Below are 17,159 nucleotides of genomic sequence, written 5' to 3'. Positions count from 1 at the left end.
CCTAGATTCGTAAAGATGCTCTCAAATCTCTCAATATTGCCTATACTGTGAGCACCCAAAGATGTACAGTGTTCCCCTTGGATCACCTGGTCCGCATGCTACTGTTCAAAGATTGTGAGGAAGCAACCGATTTTATAAGTTATTATGGCCTGAGTGTATCTGATGGGTAAGTGTAAGGAAAAGGATGTCGGTGCCTTCAGATGCCTAGTGGGGTTAGACCAATGTTAGGTGAAGGGGTAATGTGGATGGGCTGCTCTTGCAGTTTGCAATCAGAAAAAGAAGAGGAAAAAACAGGCAAAGAATAGGGACTGAGCTCTGTGAGCAAAGCACTAGGGTAGCGATGAGTGCAGATTTTAATATTCTATTCTATTTTTATTGCTGTAATTATGAAAAGTTCTTTAATTTTGCATTTTACCTTCAAGAAATGGGGTTTATATCCCTGTAACTACTGTGACTTCGCACCGTAGCTTTTTTTGCACTTGTACATCTCTTTTAACTTGGCTTGGTAAGGTGACAAGGAATTTCAAGGATACAAAATTCCGTCAGCCTTCTGGAATGTGGTGGAAAAACAGAGAAACATTTCCCCCAAAGGAGAGACTGGATATTGATCTCTGTCTGCATTGGACTCCAGGGACTTTCTCCCTGGAAAGAGATGTTGTGGATAACCCAGTAGAGAATAAAATATTTTAGGTGCTTATCTTGCAGCTGAGTTGTACTAAATTGCAGCTCTGTAGGAAATGAGGGTACAGGACAGCTTCTCAGGAAGCCGGCATTGTGGTGATGGCTATAGGGGTGGGATGAAGCTGAACAGTGCAAACCAGTTTTTAGAGGATGTTGGAGGCCAACAGTTTGCAGGTAAGAGTGTCTGCCATGGAAATACATACATTGTAAGATGTGTTCTTGAGACTGCAAGTCTGTACGAGCCTGGAGAAGGCAAAGAACTTGAGCATGACAGTTAGTGATCTATTTCCTGTTAAAATTCTGTTATGAGATAATAAATTAGCCAGACTAAAGGTGCCAAGATTGGAAGACGATGGCAGCTTTTTAAAATGACTCCTGTAGGTAGTCTTGGCACCTGTCATGTGGGATGTAGTCTAGGTAAAATGTTCATGAATAATATACACAGGTGGATAAAGGTTAAAAGGCGAAAGAGACAAAATAGTCCGTGAGGTTCCCAGAAATGTTAGTGCAGCTTGTACTCTGTCCCGGCAGGATAGCCATGAGGACAGTGCTCTCTGCCTTCCCTGCTCTAGTTCCAGCCAAATACTGAGATCCGGCTACAGGGAGTAACCCCGAGTGCCCAGTGCCTGTCTTGCTTTGCCGTGCTAAGCTGTCCAGTTGAAAACCTGTAGGTTACTGGAGCTATGAGGATGTACTCCTGGTTTTTATTTTTCCCCAGTGCTTATGTGGAACTGAATCGCTCAGCTTTCTTGGAGCCAGATGGATTACCCAAACCACATAAATCAATGTTTGTCAGCCAGAAGCTAAATGTCTCCGTTGGGGAAGTTGTAAACGGTGGGCCGTTGCCCTCAGTGCCTCACCACATGCCTGTGTCCAGCTTCAATGGACAGAACAAGTATACTGGTGGAAGCACCTCTGTGGATCAAGCTAGCAGTAGCCAAAAATCCAGTATGGAGGCCACAGGTAAGAGCAAACAGGCATTTTAGATGCAACTCAGGGACTTCCTGATGGGTCAGTTTCTGCTTTGTAGAATAAAAGTACACCAAGAGCTGTTTTTGGCTCATATAGGATGAAATTGTAGGGAAATTTGAGTGTAATGAAAGCATGTTTTGATTTAAATGTACATATGTATCCGTAAAAGCTCAGAAACTTTGTGATTAATAGAATATATTTTCCTAATACGGGAAATGTACTAATGGAAATGAGTGCAATTTTGCCAACGTAGGTGAAATATAGCTAGATATTTGGCTACTTCAGACAGCCAACTTCACTTTTCAGTTTGCAGATTTTGTATTGCAACTCTTTCTTCCCACTGTATGTATAATTATGTCTTTAAAGTTGGCTGAATGTATGCTTTTTCTTCCTTTTTGAAAGTACAGGTGTTGTGCATTTATTCAAGAGGTGTGTGTAAGTGCTAGGTGTACTTTACTTAAAACAGTTGGTTTACTGGAAGTGTATGTACTTGGTTTTGGAGGTAATGTGCAATGAAATTTTTGAATGTTTCGTATAAAATATTCATAAATATAGTTTAGTCTCTATTATATATTTTATGTTTAACTTAAAGGCAGCAAGCTTCAGTAATGGACTTGTTTTATGACCTGATGAGATTTATCTTCAAAAGCTGCCTTGTCTGATAAAAGTAGTTTTGCTTCTATTTGTGACTGACCTGGTTTCCTTCATTTTTCTTTTCCTGTCTCCCAAGAAGGAAGAGTGGAAAACAAAGGTGTGGATTTAGATGCAGCAGCAGTAAGAGTCCAGCCCCCAGCTCACCTTCTGCCCTCGTTGTTACCTCGTCAGCTTGTGCCAATGCTGCCTCCTGCACAGCCAATGTCCCAGCCTGCTGGACAGCCCGAGCCTCTCCCTTCAAAGCCTCAGCCTGTCTACACGGACACAGTAAGGGAATTTAAAACCATCATGAAATATTTGGGAAAGATATGTGAAATATAATAAAAGGTAACTGTGTTGTTTAGGTTGTTTTCATTCTCCAGAATCTGCATGTGTTACGTAGAGCCAAAAGGAAACACTCCCTGCTTCAGTGCTCTGGATAGTTTGAGAAGTTGTTTCCTTGAACTGTTCTGAAAAAAGAAAGTCTTGAATAATTTCAGATGCAGGCCTGAAAATGTAGTGCTTGCTCAGACTCCTTCATAGGAAAAACAGTCCTGTCTGTTTAGCATTTATTTGAGAAACCTCTAAGGATAGAGTCAGAAAGTGACAGTAGAAAGTGATTATCTTGACTGAGTAGGTGAACTTTGCTTTAGTGAATAATAATGAACTGTTTCTTAACGGCATGTGTTTCAAATGAGACATGTCCTGGTTTTGCTGGGATAGAATCATAAAATCAGTTTTCTGCTCAGGAAAGCTGCATTTCTGAGAGGACTGCAGCACCCATGACTGTGACAACAAAGTTGATAAGACATTCCGTTTTAGTTCATGGCCAGCCATGGTATGTGGGTTTCCAGAGGGATCAAGGTCTCTAGCAGCAGTCTTGAGACAGCCAGGTGCTAAAACTGGGAGGAACAGAGGCCAAGGCAGCTGACCCAGGCTGGCCAACAGAAGTGTTCCATACCATAAACATCACAGTGACTATAAATTGGGGAGTCTGCTGGGAATCTCGCTCTCCCTCAATGGCTGCCATCCCTGGAGGGTCTCGCCCGTTGCTCTGCTCCTGAGGCTGCTGTCCCTGCACTGGAGCTGTGCCGCTCGCAGTGTCCACCAGCCAGCATTCACTGCTGGGAGCATGCAGCTCGTGACCACTATCTGGGCTGAGTATAACTCTGTGTATTTTATATCTTTAGTATTGATATTAGTTTTATTGTTCTATTAAATCTGTTTCTATTTGAACCCAGGAGTTTCCTTTTTCCCCAATTTCCCTTTCTTGGATGAGAGGGGGTTTTGGGGGATAGAGCAAGTGCTTACGTTTGGTCCAGAGGTGGGCTAAACCAAAACAGACATGACAAAGTTTCTTACTGTGGATATGTGACTACTAACTTTGGGTCTTGAATGTATACCCTGTGTATCTGTGCTTTTTCCCCTCTTTCTCCATCCCACACACGTTTAGATGTGTACTAATGCTGAAGACATCTCAGAGTGTCTCATTGCTCTGTGAAGTAGAGTTTACATATTCTACCTAAATGTGGCTACATTTCAGCGAAGCTTCGCCCTGGCCATTTGGAATTAGATCAGTTAGTACTTGTAGAACAATAGCAACTCTAGTACGAAAGTAGGAATCCCTCTCAAAATTCATTTTTCTTAGCTATTATTTCCCAACTTGCCTTGTCCATATTTAATGCAGAAAACTGTTTTTGATTCTGGGCTGTTGTTAACCTTTTAGATAGCCTAAAATTTTTAGGCTGTTGTGTTGGATTGTTGGCTTAGTTTGTAAGTAGAAATACAGGTGATGTTGCAAATTACAGTCAGTTAAACAAGACTGAAAGGCCTTGAGCTCCCCGCATTCGTATATGCATCCAGGCCATCCTGAGCAGGACCACATCTTGCTTCAACTGCTTCCTCTGCTGTGTTACAGGACATTGCCGAAGTGGTGGACGGGCTTGTGTACGACGTCCTGAAAGGAGAGTGCAGAGACGTTGGCAGAGCAGGAGTGGCTTACGTGGCTGCCGCCATCTGGTAAAGAGCATTTATTGGTGGTACTCCTGGAGTCTGTCATCAAAGCTGCAGTTTGCCATAGCGGCAATATGTGTGAAGACTGTAAAACTAAGCTAGGAAAGGTCTATAGTGGAGATTAGTCTTACTGGTACAGTTGAGGGAAAATCAGACCTTTCTTCAGATGTCCGCCACCTCTCCGTTGTGCACCAGCTAGCCTAGTGGAAGGCTAACTGCAAACCTCTGTAAACTTTGCCTTGCATGACACTCTCACCACTGCCACAAGAAATGTGTGTTGTGGAAGGGAAGGTGCCTAAAGGGGGACAAGAGGAGTAAGTCCAGATCTGGCTGCTTCTCTGCTTCTAACAATGCTTCCTCTCCAAGGCCGTTGGTAGTCGTAGATGTGGGTTTGTGACCAAAACAGCATTATTAATGCACCAATGTTTTTGGTTATTGCTGAACAGCACAGGGTCAAGGCCTTGCCACTCTGCATTCCTGTGAGTAGGCTGGGGGTGTGCCAGAAGCTGGGAGGGGACACAGCTGATGAAAGTCCATACCATGTGATGTCATGGTCAGCAATAGAACTGGGTTAGCGGAGGAAGAAGGTTGGGTTTTCTGGTGTCCAGGGTGGCCATTGATTGGAGACTGGCTGGTCATTGGCCTGCCTGTGGGAGGTGGTGGCTGACTGCCTTTGCTTTGCTTGGTTGGGGTGTGGCTGTGGTGGTTTTTCCCCTTCACTTACTACAGTGTCTTTATCTCCATTCATGAGTTTTCTTGCTTTTGTTCTTCCTATTTTCTTCCCTGTCCCAATGTGGGGAGGGGAGTGAGCCTGTAGCAGTGCGGGTGCTTGGCTGGTGGCCAGAGTCAGCCCTCCACAACAGAGCAAGGGTGTGCTTGAGAAATGTACAGACATAGGGCTTTGAATGAAAACTTTCTGGCTTTGCAAAGAGAATTGCTCGTTCTGCACAGCATCTCGGAGACCACTGTGGAGGACCTCGTGGCTGAAGTGATGGGGGAGATCCTCAGACAAGTGTCTGGAAGTGTGCTTAGCACGGAAAGGGAGCGTGTCAAAGAGGAAAGGCGCAGAGTGGAGGAAGAGAGGTGAGTCACTGCTTTTGCTGTGGGGCATGGTGGGCTGTATACACCCTTAGGCAACGTAATGACAGCCGGTGCCAACCTGAGTCCTTGCATGTGTGCCCAGGTCCTGCATCTTTCTGCCATGCCCACAGCACTCAGTTTGTCTCACCTTGAACTGCCCTGGGATCATGCAGACAGGCTGTCCCTTCTGCCTTCTCAGATGATCTGGTAGTTAGTATTTTGGTGACCTCACAGAGTCACTGTGAAAATGGTGGGTTGGAATTTTGGGAACTTCTATTCCCAAGAGCTTCCAGAGAGGGAGATGCATCCTGGTCCTGCTGTATGCAGGAATTTTTCCTTCTGAGCAAGCTACTTGTTTATAGCTTACTGGGGTAAGAATAAAATAACCATATTGTTAGCTGTATTTTTGAGAGAAACCTGGCTCCATGCAAAGCTGATCAGAGAGAGAAATGAGCTAATGAGAACTCAATTTTAGCCAAATTAACTGTCTGACACTGCCTGTAGATTTTGTGTAACTGGGTGGCAGATGTGCCAGTGTAAGTCTCATCATTTGTGTAAACCTTGCCGCTCTTGTCTTGCTACTTGTGTAAATCTTCTCTGTCCTTCCAGGCAAAGGCAGGAAAGAGAACAGTTAATAAAGCAGTTGAGCCAGTTGGTGGCTATGGAATTAACGGAAGAAGTGATAAATGAGAGTGTTCAAGAAGCTTCAACCAATGAGTTAAAGTACGTACAACATACTGTATGCTATACTTTGCTGTAGGATGCTTTCCGAAGGGTAGGAATTTGTCAGGGAGTGGTGGGCTTCTTGCTTGGCCTTCTCTGAGATCATCTTCAATAAGCTACTTAAGAGGGGGAAAGTGTATTTGATCATACAGCGGGCTGCCAGTTTGCAGTTGCACTGTGTCAGGCAGTAGTGGTCCTCCAGGGTGGAGGGAAGAGAGATTTTGTCTAGGACAAGACTGCCCTGTGTGCTTATTTTTCTTCTGACTCCCTTACAGCTCAGCTGTGGGCTCTTTTGTAGACCCTTCTTTGGAAACCCATGATCAGGGTAAAACTTGAATGACTTCTGATTGATTACAGGTCTTATTTAGAAGGCCTATAGAGTAGATGTGTGGAAAATCCCTCCCCTTTGCTAAATGGGGATGGTCTTTCCGCCTTGCACCTCAGCTAATTGTATTGGCATTTGCTGCAGTCTCCACCTCACTTGGAGGTCTTGGTTTGTTTCATTTTGAACTAGATGTGCCTTAGAAAGAGACCGGCAAGCCCGTATTGCCCGGTGTTCAGAAGAAGTCTGTGGTCATGTCATGGACCTTTTTCTGGAGGACGAGATTTTCCAGATTTCTAAGGAAACCCTTCAGGAGCTCCAGTGTTTCTGCAAGTACTTGCAACGGTGAGTTGCCACCCTGTGACACAACTGCTTTTCTTGGGAGTGTTGGCACAGAGTGGTCAATAGTTTGAACTACAGCTGTCTGGTTGTGTCTTTTGCTGTCATCTTGTCTCAACTATAAGAGTAGACTTGTGGTCTTTTTACCGTAAGTTCAGTTACTCAGCTATATGCTAAGTAATGCTCTAAGAAGTCACTCAGCTATATGTGGGGAGGAGAGCACACCTCATTAGGGTCAGGTAATGAGCCTGGTAGGCGATTTCAGCTTTATTCTATTTAGAAACTTGTAATGATTTCTTCTTGTTGGATATTTGTTTTTCTGGATGTGTGCTAAGTGTTCAGTGACTGTTGTGGTGCTCCAAGCCAGAGATGCATTTCTTGCTCATAAGAGGAAGAAGCAGGCTAGTCTCTTTACTGTGGAGCACCTTCCCTTGCAGAGTTCCCTCTGTCCTAACACTGAGCTCATGTGTCTCTTCAGGGTGTGTGTAAATCACCTTCAGTGCGATAGGGAAGGTTAAGGAGGAGCCTAAAGATAAGTGAAACAAATGTACCAGTCAAGAAAACTTGAATGCATTTTATAAGCCCTGAAAATACCTGAGGAAACACAATAAAATAGTTCAATTCATAAATTTTTGTGTTTATAAAACTGTTGGGTGGTACATGTTTTGAATCGCTCAGTCATAGAGAAATAGACTAGCATCCAACAATAAAGATTTTATTATATATTCTGTCCTTGTTGGTGAATTTACCTTTTTAAATGTTCCTTAGAACAAGAAAAAGAGGCACGCCTTTCTTACCACGGTAGGTGTTGCAAAAGTATTTTCAGCAAGGGCTCGAGATACCAGAGAACCTTTGTAACAGATCATTGTAAAAACCTCTCTGTGCTTGGAATAAACACGCTGAAAACAGGGAAGGAAAACTGCTTGAACTCTTGCCTGGGGAGCACAGCTAGGACAGCTGAGCAAGTGATGAGACAGAAGAGGGGCAATCCTGCTTCCCTCCTGTCACCTGTCTGGCCACTGAGAGCGAGTGCAGCTTGCTGAGCAGAAAGCTGGCTGCTGTTGGGTTTTTTTGAGCGGCACACCAGGCTATCCCTTTTGGATGCTGCATGTGTGCAGCTGGCAGGTCTCATCCCGTGGGTGCTCTGTTTGAGAGCTCTGACTGCAGAAATACAGCCTGAGCCTGCTGCACCACCCGTGTGCAGCGCCTCGCGCTGGCCCCTGGGCAGACTGACGTGGGGGGGTGTTGAGAGCCCAGTCCATCTGAAGAGCAACCTGTTTAGTCTGCAGAAGAGTTTATTAATGTGACCTATTTATATAATCTCTTCCAAAGGTGGAGGGAGGCAGTGGCAGCTCGAACAAAGTTGAAACGTCAAATGAGGGCATTTCCAGCTGCTCCTTGTTGTGCAAATCCGAAAAATAAACTGAAAGCACTGTCCCCCAGTGCAGAGTGGCCTATAGCGATGGAGAACTTGTGCAAGAGAATTGTAAACCTGGGGAATGGAGGAAAGCTGGGAATCTCTTGCACGAGGTAAGGATGCTTCTAGCCACAGTACTTGGCAATCTGGTTGATTTTTGGAAGGTAAGTTACAAAGTAGGGCTCTGCTGCCATTGTGAATGTTAATGGTTTTGCAAAATTGTTTGTTCTTAAATACTCCCAAAAAGACCCATTCTGCACAAACGCCATGACAAAGACTGAAAATCCAAATAAATCCTTCTTCTATTAATGGCAACTTTCTAAAGTGTCTGCAGTACTTCTCATGTCTTAGTGTTTCCTAAATTTGGTTAAAGTACCTATTTAATACCAAAAATTACAACCAAGAATCTTTGTTTCCAGATTGAATTGGCTGAGAAACAAGACAGTGCATGAAATTAAAGTTCAGCACTTCTACCAGCAATTGTTAAGGTATGTTGGTGTTTGATCCGTGTGTTTTTTTCTAAGCAAACTGTGACAGAAATGGCAGAGATCTCGAAAATGTCAGTAAGGAATGGCAAATCATACTTCGGTGTCCACTTGCAGCCTCCTGGGAGTATTTTCGAGATAAGGGAAACTGGAAGATAAATTCATGAAAGTGTTAGGCCATCTGATCCTATTGCCATGGGTATAACTTTAAGGATCTGATAGATATTATGGGGTTTTTTTTGTACCTGGGTGAGATGGGGCCTGGGATAGGGTCTAGGGGGAAAAGGAGTAAATGAGCTGTTACCAGCCTGGCTTGTGGCACCAAGGGATTGATCTAGATGTTTAAAGTGAAGCAGGAGGTCTGCCTTCTCATGGCTTGTCATCATGTACTCTAATGGCCTGTGTGGAAGTGAAGCAATACGCGTATGGTCTCACAATCCTGAAAGTAAGGCTGATGTAAGGGATTTGGCAGCTGCCATTCTTGGAGGTATCTGATCTGTGGTGAAATAGATGGGCAACAGATCTAAAGAATTAGCTCTAATTTTGGACTGTTTGAACTGGACAGGAGCTACTTACAGTATTGTAACTTGTTCAAAGGAAGGAAAACATTTGCTAGGTAGGAATGAGCACTAGGGTTTTCATTTCACCAGCTTCTGTCTCTCTTTAAGTGATTTAGCTTGGACTCCTCTGGATCTTGTCTCATTAATCACTGAGCATGCTCCAGTTCAACAAGAACAGGTTTTTTGGAAGGTGCTATTGGTTTTGCCAAATGATGATGAATATGTGGAGGATGATCCCAACAGGTAAGGAAGAGTTGCTGGGTTCCTTTCTCATGTGGGGCAGTCAAATAGAAGAGTAGTAGTATACAGCCTTTGATGTATGTTTCTCCCATACCGTGTGAAATTTCCAGGTTGGTTTTTTTGGGTTTTTTTTTTTTTTTTTTTTTTTCTCCAGAGCACTCTAAAGAATATAGCTGGAATGTATTGTGATGGTCTGCATCTTCTCCTGACATTGTACATTGAATTCCTTTTGCTTATACTGAGAAGAGAAAACCTTGAGATATGTAGCAGCATAGAGAATTTTAGGACATTTAATGACTATTTAGCAAAATCCAAGCAATATGAAGGTTGGGGTTATGATAGGTTGTGGTGTCTTAGAGGTGTTGGTGCTAAAACCCTAAATGCCATTTTTTTAAAACAAAAACCCCCAAAGCCTACTCTTTCTTGTTTGCTAGGGTACTGGTGGATTGGTTGAAAGCCAAATTTATGGGAGACAAAATCTGTATGAAAAATGCTTCACATACAGAAGGAAGAATTCAAACACTGGCATTATTTAATTCTCCTGGCATGCAAGAGAGCAGAAGCATTAAAGTCAGCGTGTGTATAAAGGTAGGTGAGAACAATTTCATGATACCGAACAGGTCCTAAAAGCAGGGTGTGTCTGTGTCCTGCCAGATAGAGGGAGATGACAACGGGAGGGATGGGATTGTTGAAAAGGCCTGAAAATAGATGGATTTTTTTCCTTGTTTCCAGTCAACTGAGTAAATACCTGCCTAAATACAGTGCAATACTTAGAACCTCAATCATCTCAATTCCTGATCAGGAATTGATCATCACAGATCAGGTACTGAATTTGTACTCTTGTGCTCACCTGCATCTATTGGACACGTCCATGTTTGTCTGTCTAACAGCTTGTTGACTTAGGATTTGTAGAGCTCCTGGTAACAAATGTCAAAGCCAAATGCTAATGATAGTAAACTGCAGGTTTCAGTATGAAAATAGCTTTGTTTAGCTTTAGCTACATTACTGTTGTCATCTTTGTTACTTGTATAGGTGGCACATGGTGCGCTCTCCGACTCTGAGCTTGATATGGCTGAGATGCAAAAAGACTTGCTTGGAACCAGCGGTCTCATTCTTCTCCTGCCCCCTCGAGTTAGGAGTGAAGATGTTGCAGAAGATGATGTTTATTGGCTTTCAGCGCTGCTGCAGTTGAAACAGTTGGTTCAGGCCAAACCTTTCCACCCAATAGTTCCCCTGGTGGTTCTAGTCCCTGGTCCAGAAGAGGAGGCCACAGAGAAAGAAGTAGAAGAAGGTATGTAATTATTTCTGTGCCTTGAAAAAAACCAATGTGAATGTTGAGGGCTACCTCACATAGAACTGTTGGAGCTAGTCCGGTCTCTCAAATACAGCATCTAGTAAAGGGAGAGACTGTGAAGTACAGTACTTTTCAGAGCTTTGCTAGAAATCCAGAGGCCATAAGAACTGATCAACATGGAAAGAAATGAACTTTCATTTGGCTTCCAGTCTTCCTTTACACACTTTCCTTTGATCCTGAGAGTCTGCAGGGGAGAATGGAGGAGAGAAGTGATGCTGTGAATGTATGCAGAGTGTAAGACTAGGTGACAGTAGGAGATACCCATTTGTTCTTTCTCTGTGTTTATGTCAGGTTTTCTTATTTTTAAGGTTTGATGCTGCAGGACTTGATTTCAGCCCAGCTTATTTCAGACTACACCATTGTTGAGCTCCCAGGTTCTATCAATGACTTACAAGGCACCAGAAGGGTAAGAACAGCAACTCACATGAAGAGATGCTTGACTGGTTTATCATTAACCTCTCAATTGCTAATGCCTTATAAGGAATTATTATGTTCTCAGTAGCTTAAATTGCAACTGAGTGTTGTGTAATGGGATATTTTTTCCCACTGAAGTTTCTGTAACATCATTTTGGTTCAAAAAGCTATCTTGCCCTTTTTTCACACATCTGAATTTGCTGGAGTCGGGTGTTTGCTTGTTAATAGTGATTCCAACATAAGCCATAACTATTCTGAAATGAAATACTTCTGCTACTTTTCCATTATTCGTGACTGTTCTATTTTAACTGACTAGAGATCAGTGGCATTTGCTACATAGAAGATAGTTTCATCTGTGTAATACTGAAAATTGTGCCGAGACCAAAATATGTGGATTATGTAAATCCATTCTTGTCTGTCCCACCTGTGTTGACTAGCAGAGGTACCGTTGCTGCCTAACAGTAAAGTGCTAGTGGTGGGTAAGCCTTTGTACCCTTAAGCTCCCAGTCCTAAAATGCAAAGGACCCTTTGTAGCTCTTCTAGCTGCTGTGGCATCACCCAGTATTATTCCATGTGGGTGGATGGGACTGAGGGATGCCTCTATCTTCTCACGTATGTGAAGAAGGATTGTACGGATTTGTCCCTGACAGCCTCCAGACACCAGCTTCTTCCCTTGTCCCTCAGTTTGCTGTGTGCTTGGCAATAGTGGCCTGGAGACTAATCAAAAACCCATGATGGAAAATGATACTTATATGTCTAAAATAATTTTTTGTGTGTGAGTCATAGCAGAGTGGGTTGGAGAGGTGGGAGATGCTAATGACCAAGCTGTCTCAGACTAAAAGCAGCTCCAGCCCCATGTTCCCTTCTCATGGTGTCTGAAGAAGATGCCTAAGTGAGAAGGTGAGAACAAAACAAGCCCAGAGTGATGCTCCCCCACAAACCCTCACAGCTTGCATCTGTTTGCAGTTCAAGGACTGCCAGGATCAGATATGACTTCTCTGGATATCATCACCCTAGGCTAATTTCTGTGAATCTGTCCAATTTCTCCCAGATAAATTTTTGGCATCCCCAGTGTCCTGCAGCAGGGAATTCCACTGCATGGTGCACCTGGTGTGAACAGCTTCTTTCTGTCTGTTCCTGAGCCTGCTGCGTGTGAATTTAGTTTGTGACCACCTAGTTGGAGAATTACTGTTGTGAATACTGGGATGAGGATAGCGGATTTGTTTGTATTTTGCTGCATTGTATCCTGAATACTGTTACGTCAAACTTCGGGTTGCAAGATTGAATCCTTTTGTGTTCTGATCACTGCGGAGCAGTTTCCAACCACCCATGTTTTGTGTGTTGTAGATCTCTGCAGCTGTGGGCTGGCTGGTTTCCCAGTGTCCCGACTCCCTTGAGCTCTGCAGCCAGACCCTTCGAGAGTATGTTGAGGATGGGATTGATGGTGAATTTGGCAAGCGCTTCTACCATGACTGGAAGGAGAGGCGCTTAGCTGGCCTGCCATCTCAGGAGCCTGGGGTCATCATAGAGCTGTACAACAGCGTGCTGCAGTTTCTTTCAGATGCCGCATCCTCGGAGCACCTTTGTGACTTGTCTTGGCCTGTTACTGAGTTTTCAGAGCCTGGGGGTAACAAGCTGTTGCCCCACCTGCAGTGGAACATGCCTGATCACTTGGCCTGGCTGAAGAAGGCTGTGCTGTCCTTCCAGATCCCGTACCTAGATCTGCCTCCATTAGGTGGTATGTACTTCATGCTGTGGTATCCTCTTGGAGGCACATCATCCTCTCTGATGTGCCTGTGCTGTGTTGAACTATCAGCCTGTAAGGTGGGTAGTTTGGCTCTGTCACAAATTCTTGCAATTTACTTTCTTTTTTTCCGTAGCTCCTTGGCGTCCTGTTTGCCACATGATTTTTCAGTATGTGTCTCAGATTGCTAGTTCTTCCCACACTCAACCACTTATCCAGTCTCAAGTGGAGAATCTGCTGAGCAAAACTTACAAGAAGTGGAAAAACAGGACATCTGGGAACTCTGATGAAGATGGACCTTCTGTTGATGAGATCCCTTGGGATGATATCTTGGCAGTCTGCATTGATCATAAACTGAGAGACTGGAAACCACCCAAACTGCCTATTGCTCCAGGTATCATGTGTCCTCCTACAACATGGATGATACTTCTTGCATAACTGTGTGGAATAACTTGATAGTGGTGCCTTTATGTGTGTCAGCGAGTGATACATAGCAGGAAGGGAGCTATGATCTTGCTGTGCTTACTGCACATCTGTCTTTTCCTTGGAGTGTGTATTTAGATTAGTCAAGATTATGACTTGAGCTTGTGACTAAAAATTTTATCTCTGTATAGTCAGTCTTTTCAGCCCTCCTCTCCCAGTAGGAAAGTTTTTTTACATTCAATTAAAGGCCAAGAATTGGTCTCTCAGAAGTCATGTAAGCTCAGGTCAGCCGAGGTGCCAGGCTGCCACTGTTAATGAGCACTTCCATGGACTAATGAAATATGTCTCGGGTTCTGTTTGCTTTCAGTTTCAAGTGTGTGGGGTTTTTTTTGGTGCCCTGTTTGTCTTAACTATAGGGAGCCTCTTTCAATGACTGCTTAACCCACTGAACTTGGATGCACTAGAATTTTTAAGATGAAGCTAAAGCAGAATTTTACAGTCTTTCCCAGTAATCTGGTATCTGAACAGTAAATCAGTTCAAGAAGGCTCCTTTTTACGTACAGATTACAACTTAAAGGTACTTGAAAGTGAACACGCAATTTTCCTTCAAATTGGCTTTTCAATACTGAGCTTTTCTTCTGAAGGAGAAAATCTGTTCTAATATTAAACGTTGGGTTTATTTACAGAAGCAGTAAGTGAAGATGGTCAGATTCGTGTGTACTTCTTCAAGGAGCATTTAAAGAACTTCACTCTCCCTTTTTCATGGGAACAAGCCAGACTGCGCACGCAGGAGGAGATCCGGCAAGGCCACGAGAGGTGAGGCAGCTGCTGGCACTGCCAGCACTACTGTTGGAGTAGCATTCAGCTGTCCATTGTGCCATCAAAGTTGATTGGTAAACTCTAAGGAGGCTGCCCGAGGCCTCTACCATGAACATATAGTGCCGTCACGATGCTGAAAACCAGCATACAGCATCCTCCCAGAACGTGCTTGTGTACGTCCTCTTGAAATGATGTACAAGAGTGTGCTGAAACTGGGTAGTAAGTAGATTTTATTTCTGCAGGGTTACTCAGCTCTCAAAGAAATGGATTGCTTGGGGGGTGCTTAAAGCATTATAAATGGAGAAATTGGCTTTGCCAAAGAAAACACTGAGGCTTTAGAATTGGACTTGTGTTCTAGGTACAAAAAGCATGGAGGAAAAACAGTGTGAGGTTGGGGATAAATCAGGATTGATAAATCATTACTGGGGATAAATAACACAGGGACAAATCATGAGTGTGCCCTTTATTTAATAGTGGCCCGTTCTTTACATCCACATTCAGTTGCTGCCAGGACCTGACAGATGAATTAGATGATTTGCAGATTGGCTCTTTGGTAATTACATGTTAATTTTGCAGCATTTTGAGTCCAAAAGGAGGCTTTGTCCCCAACTTGCAGGAAGACACTGGGAACTGCTAAGAGAAAATGCTAGAGGTTGAGGGAGGAGGGTGCCTTAGAGCCATGAGGCATTAAAGTATTTGAGATCTCAAGAGTTAACTTCCCTAGCCTAGTTCAGAGTGCAGCCAGTCTCCCCTTTGGAAGCGTAGCTGGTGCTCTGCTCTGCAGCAGGAGACGTTGGGTAGATACCTTTCTTTGGGGTGAATCCCAGCCCCCTGTCAGATTAGTTCCTCTCAAATCCCGCGCACAGTGGTGGTATGTTGGACCCTGGTACAAGGGAATTATGTCTCAAAATGATCAATTCTCACTCCCTGCTATTTCCAAACTTCCAGCTGGTAGGTAAAAATCAAGATGCTCATACCAATTTCTGTGCTTTTGTTTGTTTTTATTTTGTGGGTTTTTTTCCTTCCCCCTCAGGTCAAGGGTAAAATCTCTCAACTCTTTTAAGAAACCCTATAGCGTCTCCATGATGTCAGGTCAATATGATTCTGGCATGAGCATGCTGCCAGGTCAAGAAAAGAGCATTCCCAGTGCAGAGGAATTCACAGACGCAGCCTCAGCCCAGGAGCTTCTCCCAGAGCGTCTGTTGGCGCAGTTGCAACTGGAGAAAATAGAAAGCAGGAGGTAAGTTCTTAGAGCAGCATCCTTTCCTTGCAGTTCTAGCCCAGGGTTGTAAACAATTTGTAACTTGTAAGTAATGGAAAGCTGAAGTCCAACAGTGCTAGAAAACAGCCTAGACTGTCTCGTTTCATCTCACTTCAAGTGCATTGTTTCAGTGCTAGCTCCTACTTGCATCACAGGAACAGTCCAGGATGGTAGAAATACTTGGAGCTCTGAGGAATATTTGGAAGCTGTCTGTGGTCAATCAAGCCACCAAAACTAAAGCAGTACGGTGTGTACAGTAGTCTGTCTGTCCTGCAGTATCACAAGTATCTATAAAGTCAGCTTTGGGATGTCAATTCGGTGCCCGTAGCAATGCTTTTGAGGTTGGCCTAAAGGTTCCTTGTCTTTGCTGCCTTTGCCATTAGTTGGGTGTCTTCAGTCTGTGTGGCTCCATACTGTACCACAACCTTCTATGATAGATTTTCATCATAGCAGTAGGGTATATCAGACGGTGTTGGAAATGACTGTGAACATCAGTTCTTGCAGACACTTCTGAACCCAAAGTTTTGGTTAACACACTGGTTGCAAGAACAAAGCCAGGCTGCAGTCTGACTGGTGCTCTTGATCTTTCTGCCCAGGTTTGAAGAGCAGTTGCACCAATGTCTAGCTGAGGACATCGAGCCCCTCAATGATTTCGTAGGTCTTCCTCTCTACCTCCCCCAGTCTCTGGTCTCCACCCCAACTGTCACCTGTCCATTGATGAAGAGTCCAGCGTCATCTGCTCAAGAGGTAAGAAAAGGGTGGTACTGAGAATCAACTGTAGCTCTGAGGAGTGCGGGTGCCAAACCTGCTTGTAGTTACAAAACCTTTAGTGGGAATGCCCTTGGTGTGCAGTGTTGTGTAGACTTGGGAAATAAAGAATTGAAAAATGTCTTTCCAGGGCGAGGAGTGCTTTCTGCAGATCTGGAATAAGAGTTCTTCACAGGTGTTAATGCTTTCTGCTGCTAGCAATCGTAACAGTATTGTGGTGCTGCACTTCAATTCAGGGAATCAGTGTTGTAGGTCAGCTTCTCCCGCTTAAAGACAGGCTGGGGACAGAAATAGCAGGACATGCTATTTTTGCCTTACCTTACTTGGGTGGGGGGTGCTGACCTCTGTGGCTGTTCTAAAAGGTGGGGCACCAGCCAGTGTGTGGAGACATTCCTTGTTGGTACTGGGTAATGATTCTTTCTCAGTCTCATCTCTCGCAATAAACAAGCTTGTTTTTTTTTTTTTTTTTTTTTTTTCCCCTTCTGCCCAGGTTGGGAGTCAAGAGGGATGCAAGCTTTTGGTGGAGGAGCTAAGCCCCACGCTGTCGGACAAACTGAAACACTTGCAACGGCTCCTCAGAGCAAACAAGGAAGGTGAAGTTGCCTCCGAGTTCCACCTGTCTGCTCTAGTGGACATGGTGGATATTTGAGTATATCCAAGATATGTATGCAGACCAAGAGACTTGGTAAAGAAATCCAGGTCCAGGTGATTGAGCAGATAAGCTCCTGGGCCATGTTGCAGAAAAAACAGATGTCCTCCCAGGAAAAGAACACAGAGCAGATGTGGGGCCTGGGCCCTTCTCATGTGGCCGCCTTGCACAGAGGTGGCATGCCGTGGCTCACTGTGTCCCTTTGGCTCACTGTGGAGCTTTGACTGGTCCGGGCATCCCTACTTTTCTGCTTCACAGGCAT

The 17,159-nt window shown here is 44.1% G+C and overlaps 1 protein-coding gene across 1 annotated transcript in view; it reads left to right on the top strand.

Annotated features, from left to right (window-relative positions):
- MCM3AP (minichromosome maintenance complex component 3 associated protein) overlaps positions 1–16,897 on the top strand; it is a gene marked incomplete at its 5' end in the record, with an annotated part of 24,794 nt that extends 7,897 nt beyond the window's left edge. Inside the window, 19 exons of the mRNA XM_010297592.1 lie at positions 6–166; positions 1,400–1,644; positions 2,384–2,574; positions 4,205–4,305; positions 5,251–5,382; positions 5,989–6,102; positions 6,617–6,769; positions 8,096–8,293; positions 8,600–8,668; positions 9,334–9,468; positions 9,900–10,053; positions 10,498–10,756; positions 11,128–11,225; positions 12,581–12,971; positions 13,114–13,371; positions 14,087–14,216; positions 15,253–15,459; positions 16,077–16,227; positions 16,739–16,897. Of these exons, the coding sequence (XP_010295894.1) occupies positions 6–166; positions 1,400–1,644; positions 2,384–2,574; positions 4,205–4,305; positions 5,251–5,382; positions 5,989–6,102; positions 6,617–6,769; positions 8,096–8,293; positions 8,600–8,668; positions 9,334–9,468; positions 9,900–10,053; positions 10,498–10,756; positions 11,128–11,225; positions 12,581–12,971; positions 13,114–13,371; positions 14,087–14,216; positions 15,253–15,459; positions 16,077–16,227; positions 16,739–16,897 (3,306 nt within the window). The remainder of the gene's footprint in view (positions 1–5; positions 167–1,399; positions 1,645–2,383; positions 2,575–4,204; positions 4,306–5,250; positions 5,383–5,988; positions 6,103–6,616; positions 6,770–8,095; positions 8,294–8,599; positions 8,669–9,333; positions 9,469–9,899; positions 10,054–10,497; positions 10,757–11,127; positions 11,226–12,580; positions 12,972–13,113; positions 13,372–14,086; positions 14,217–15,252; positions 15,460–16,076; positions 16,228–16,738) is intronic.
- Positions 16,898–17,159: the final 262 nt, after the last annotated feature.

The sequence above is a fragment of the Phaethon lepturus genome, unplaced genomic scaffold (genome assembly GCF_000687285.1).
Source record: "Phaethon lepturus isolate BGI_N335 unplaced genomic scaffold, ASM68728v1 scaffold13461, whole genome shotgun sequence".
Taxonomy (NCBI): Eukaryota; Metazoa; Chordata; class Aves; order Phaethontiformes; family Phaethontidae; genus Phaethon; species Phaethon lepturus.
This window is presented reverse-complemented; position numbering and strand designations above follow the sequence as displayed.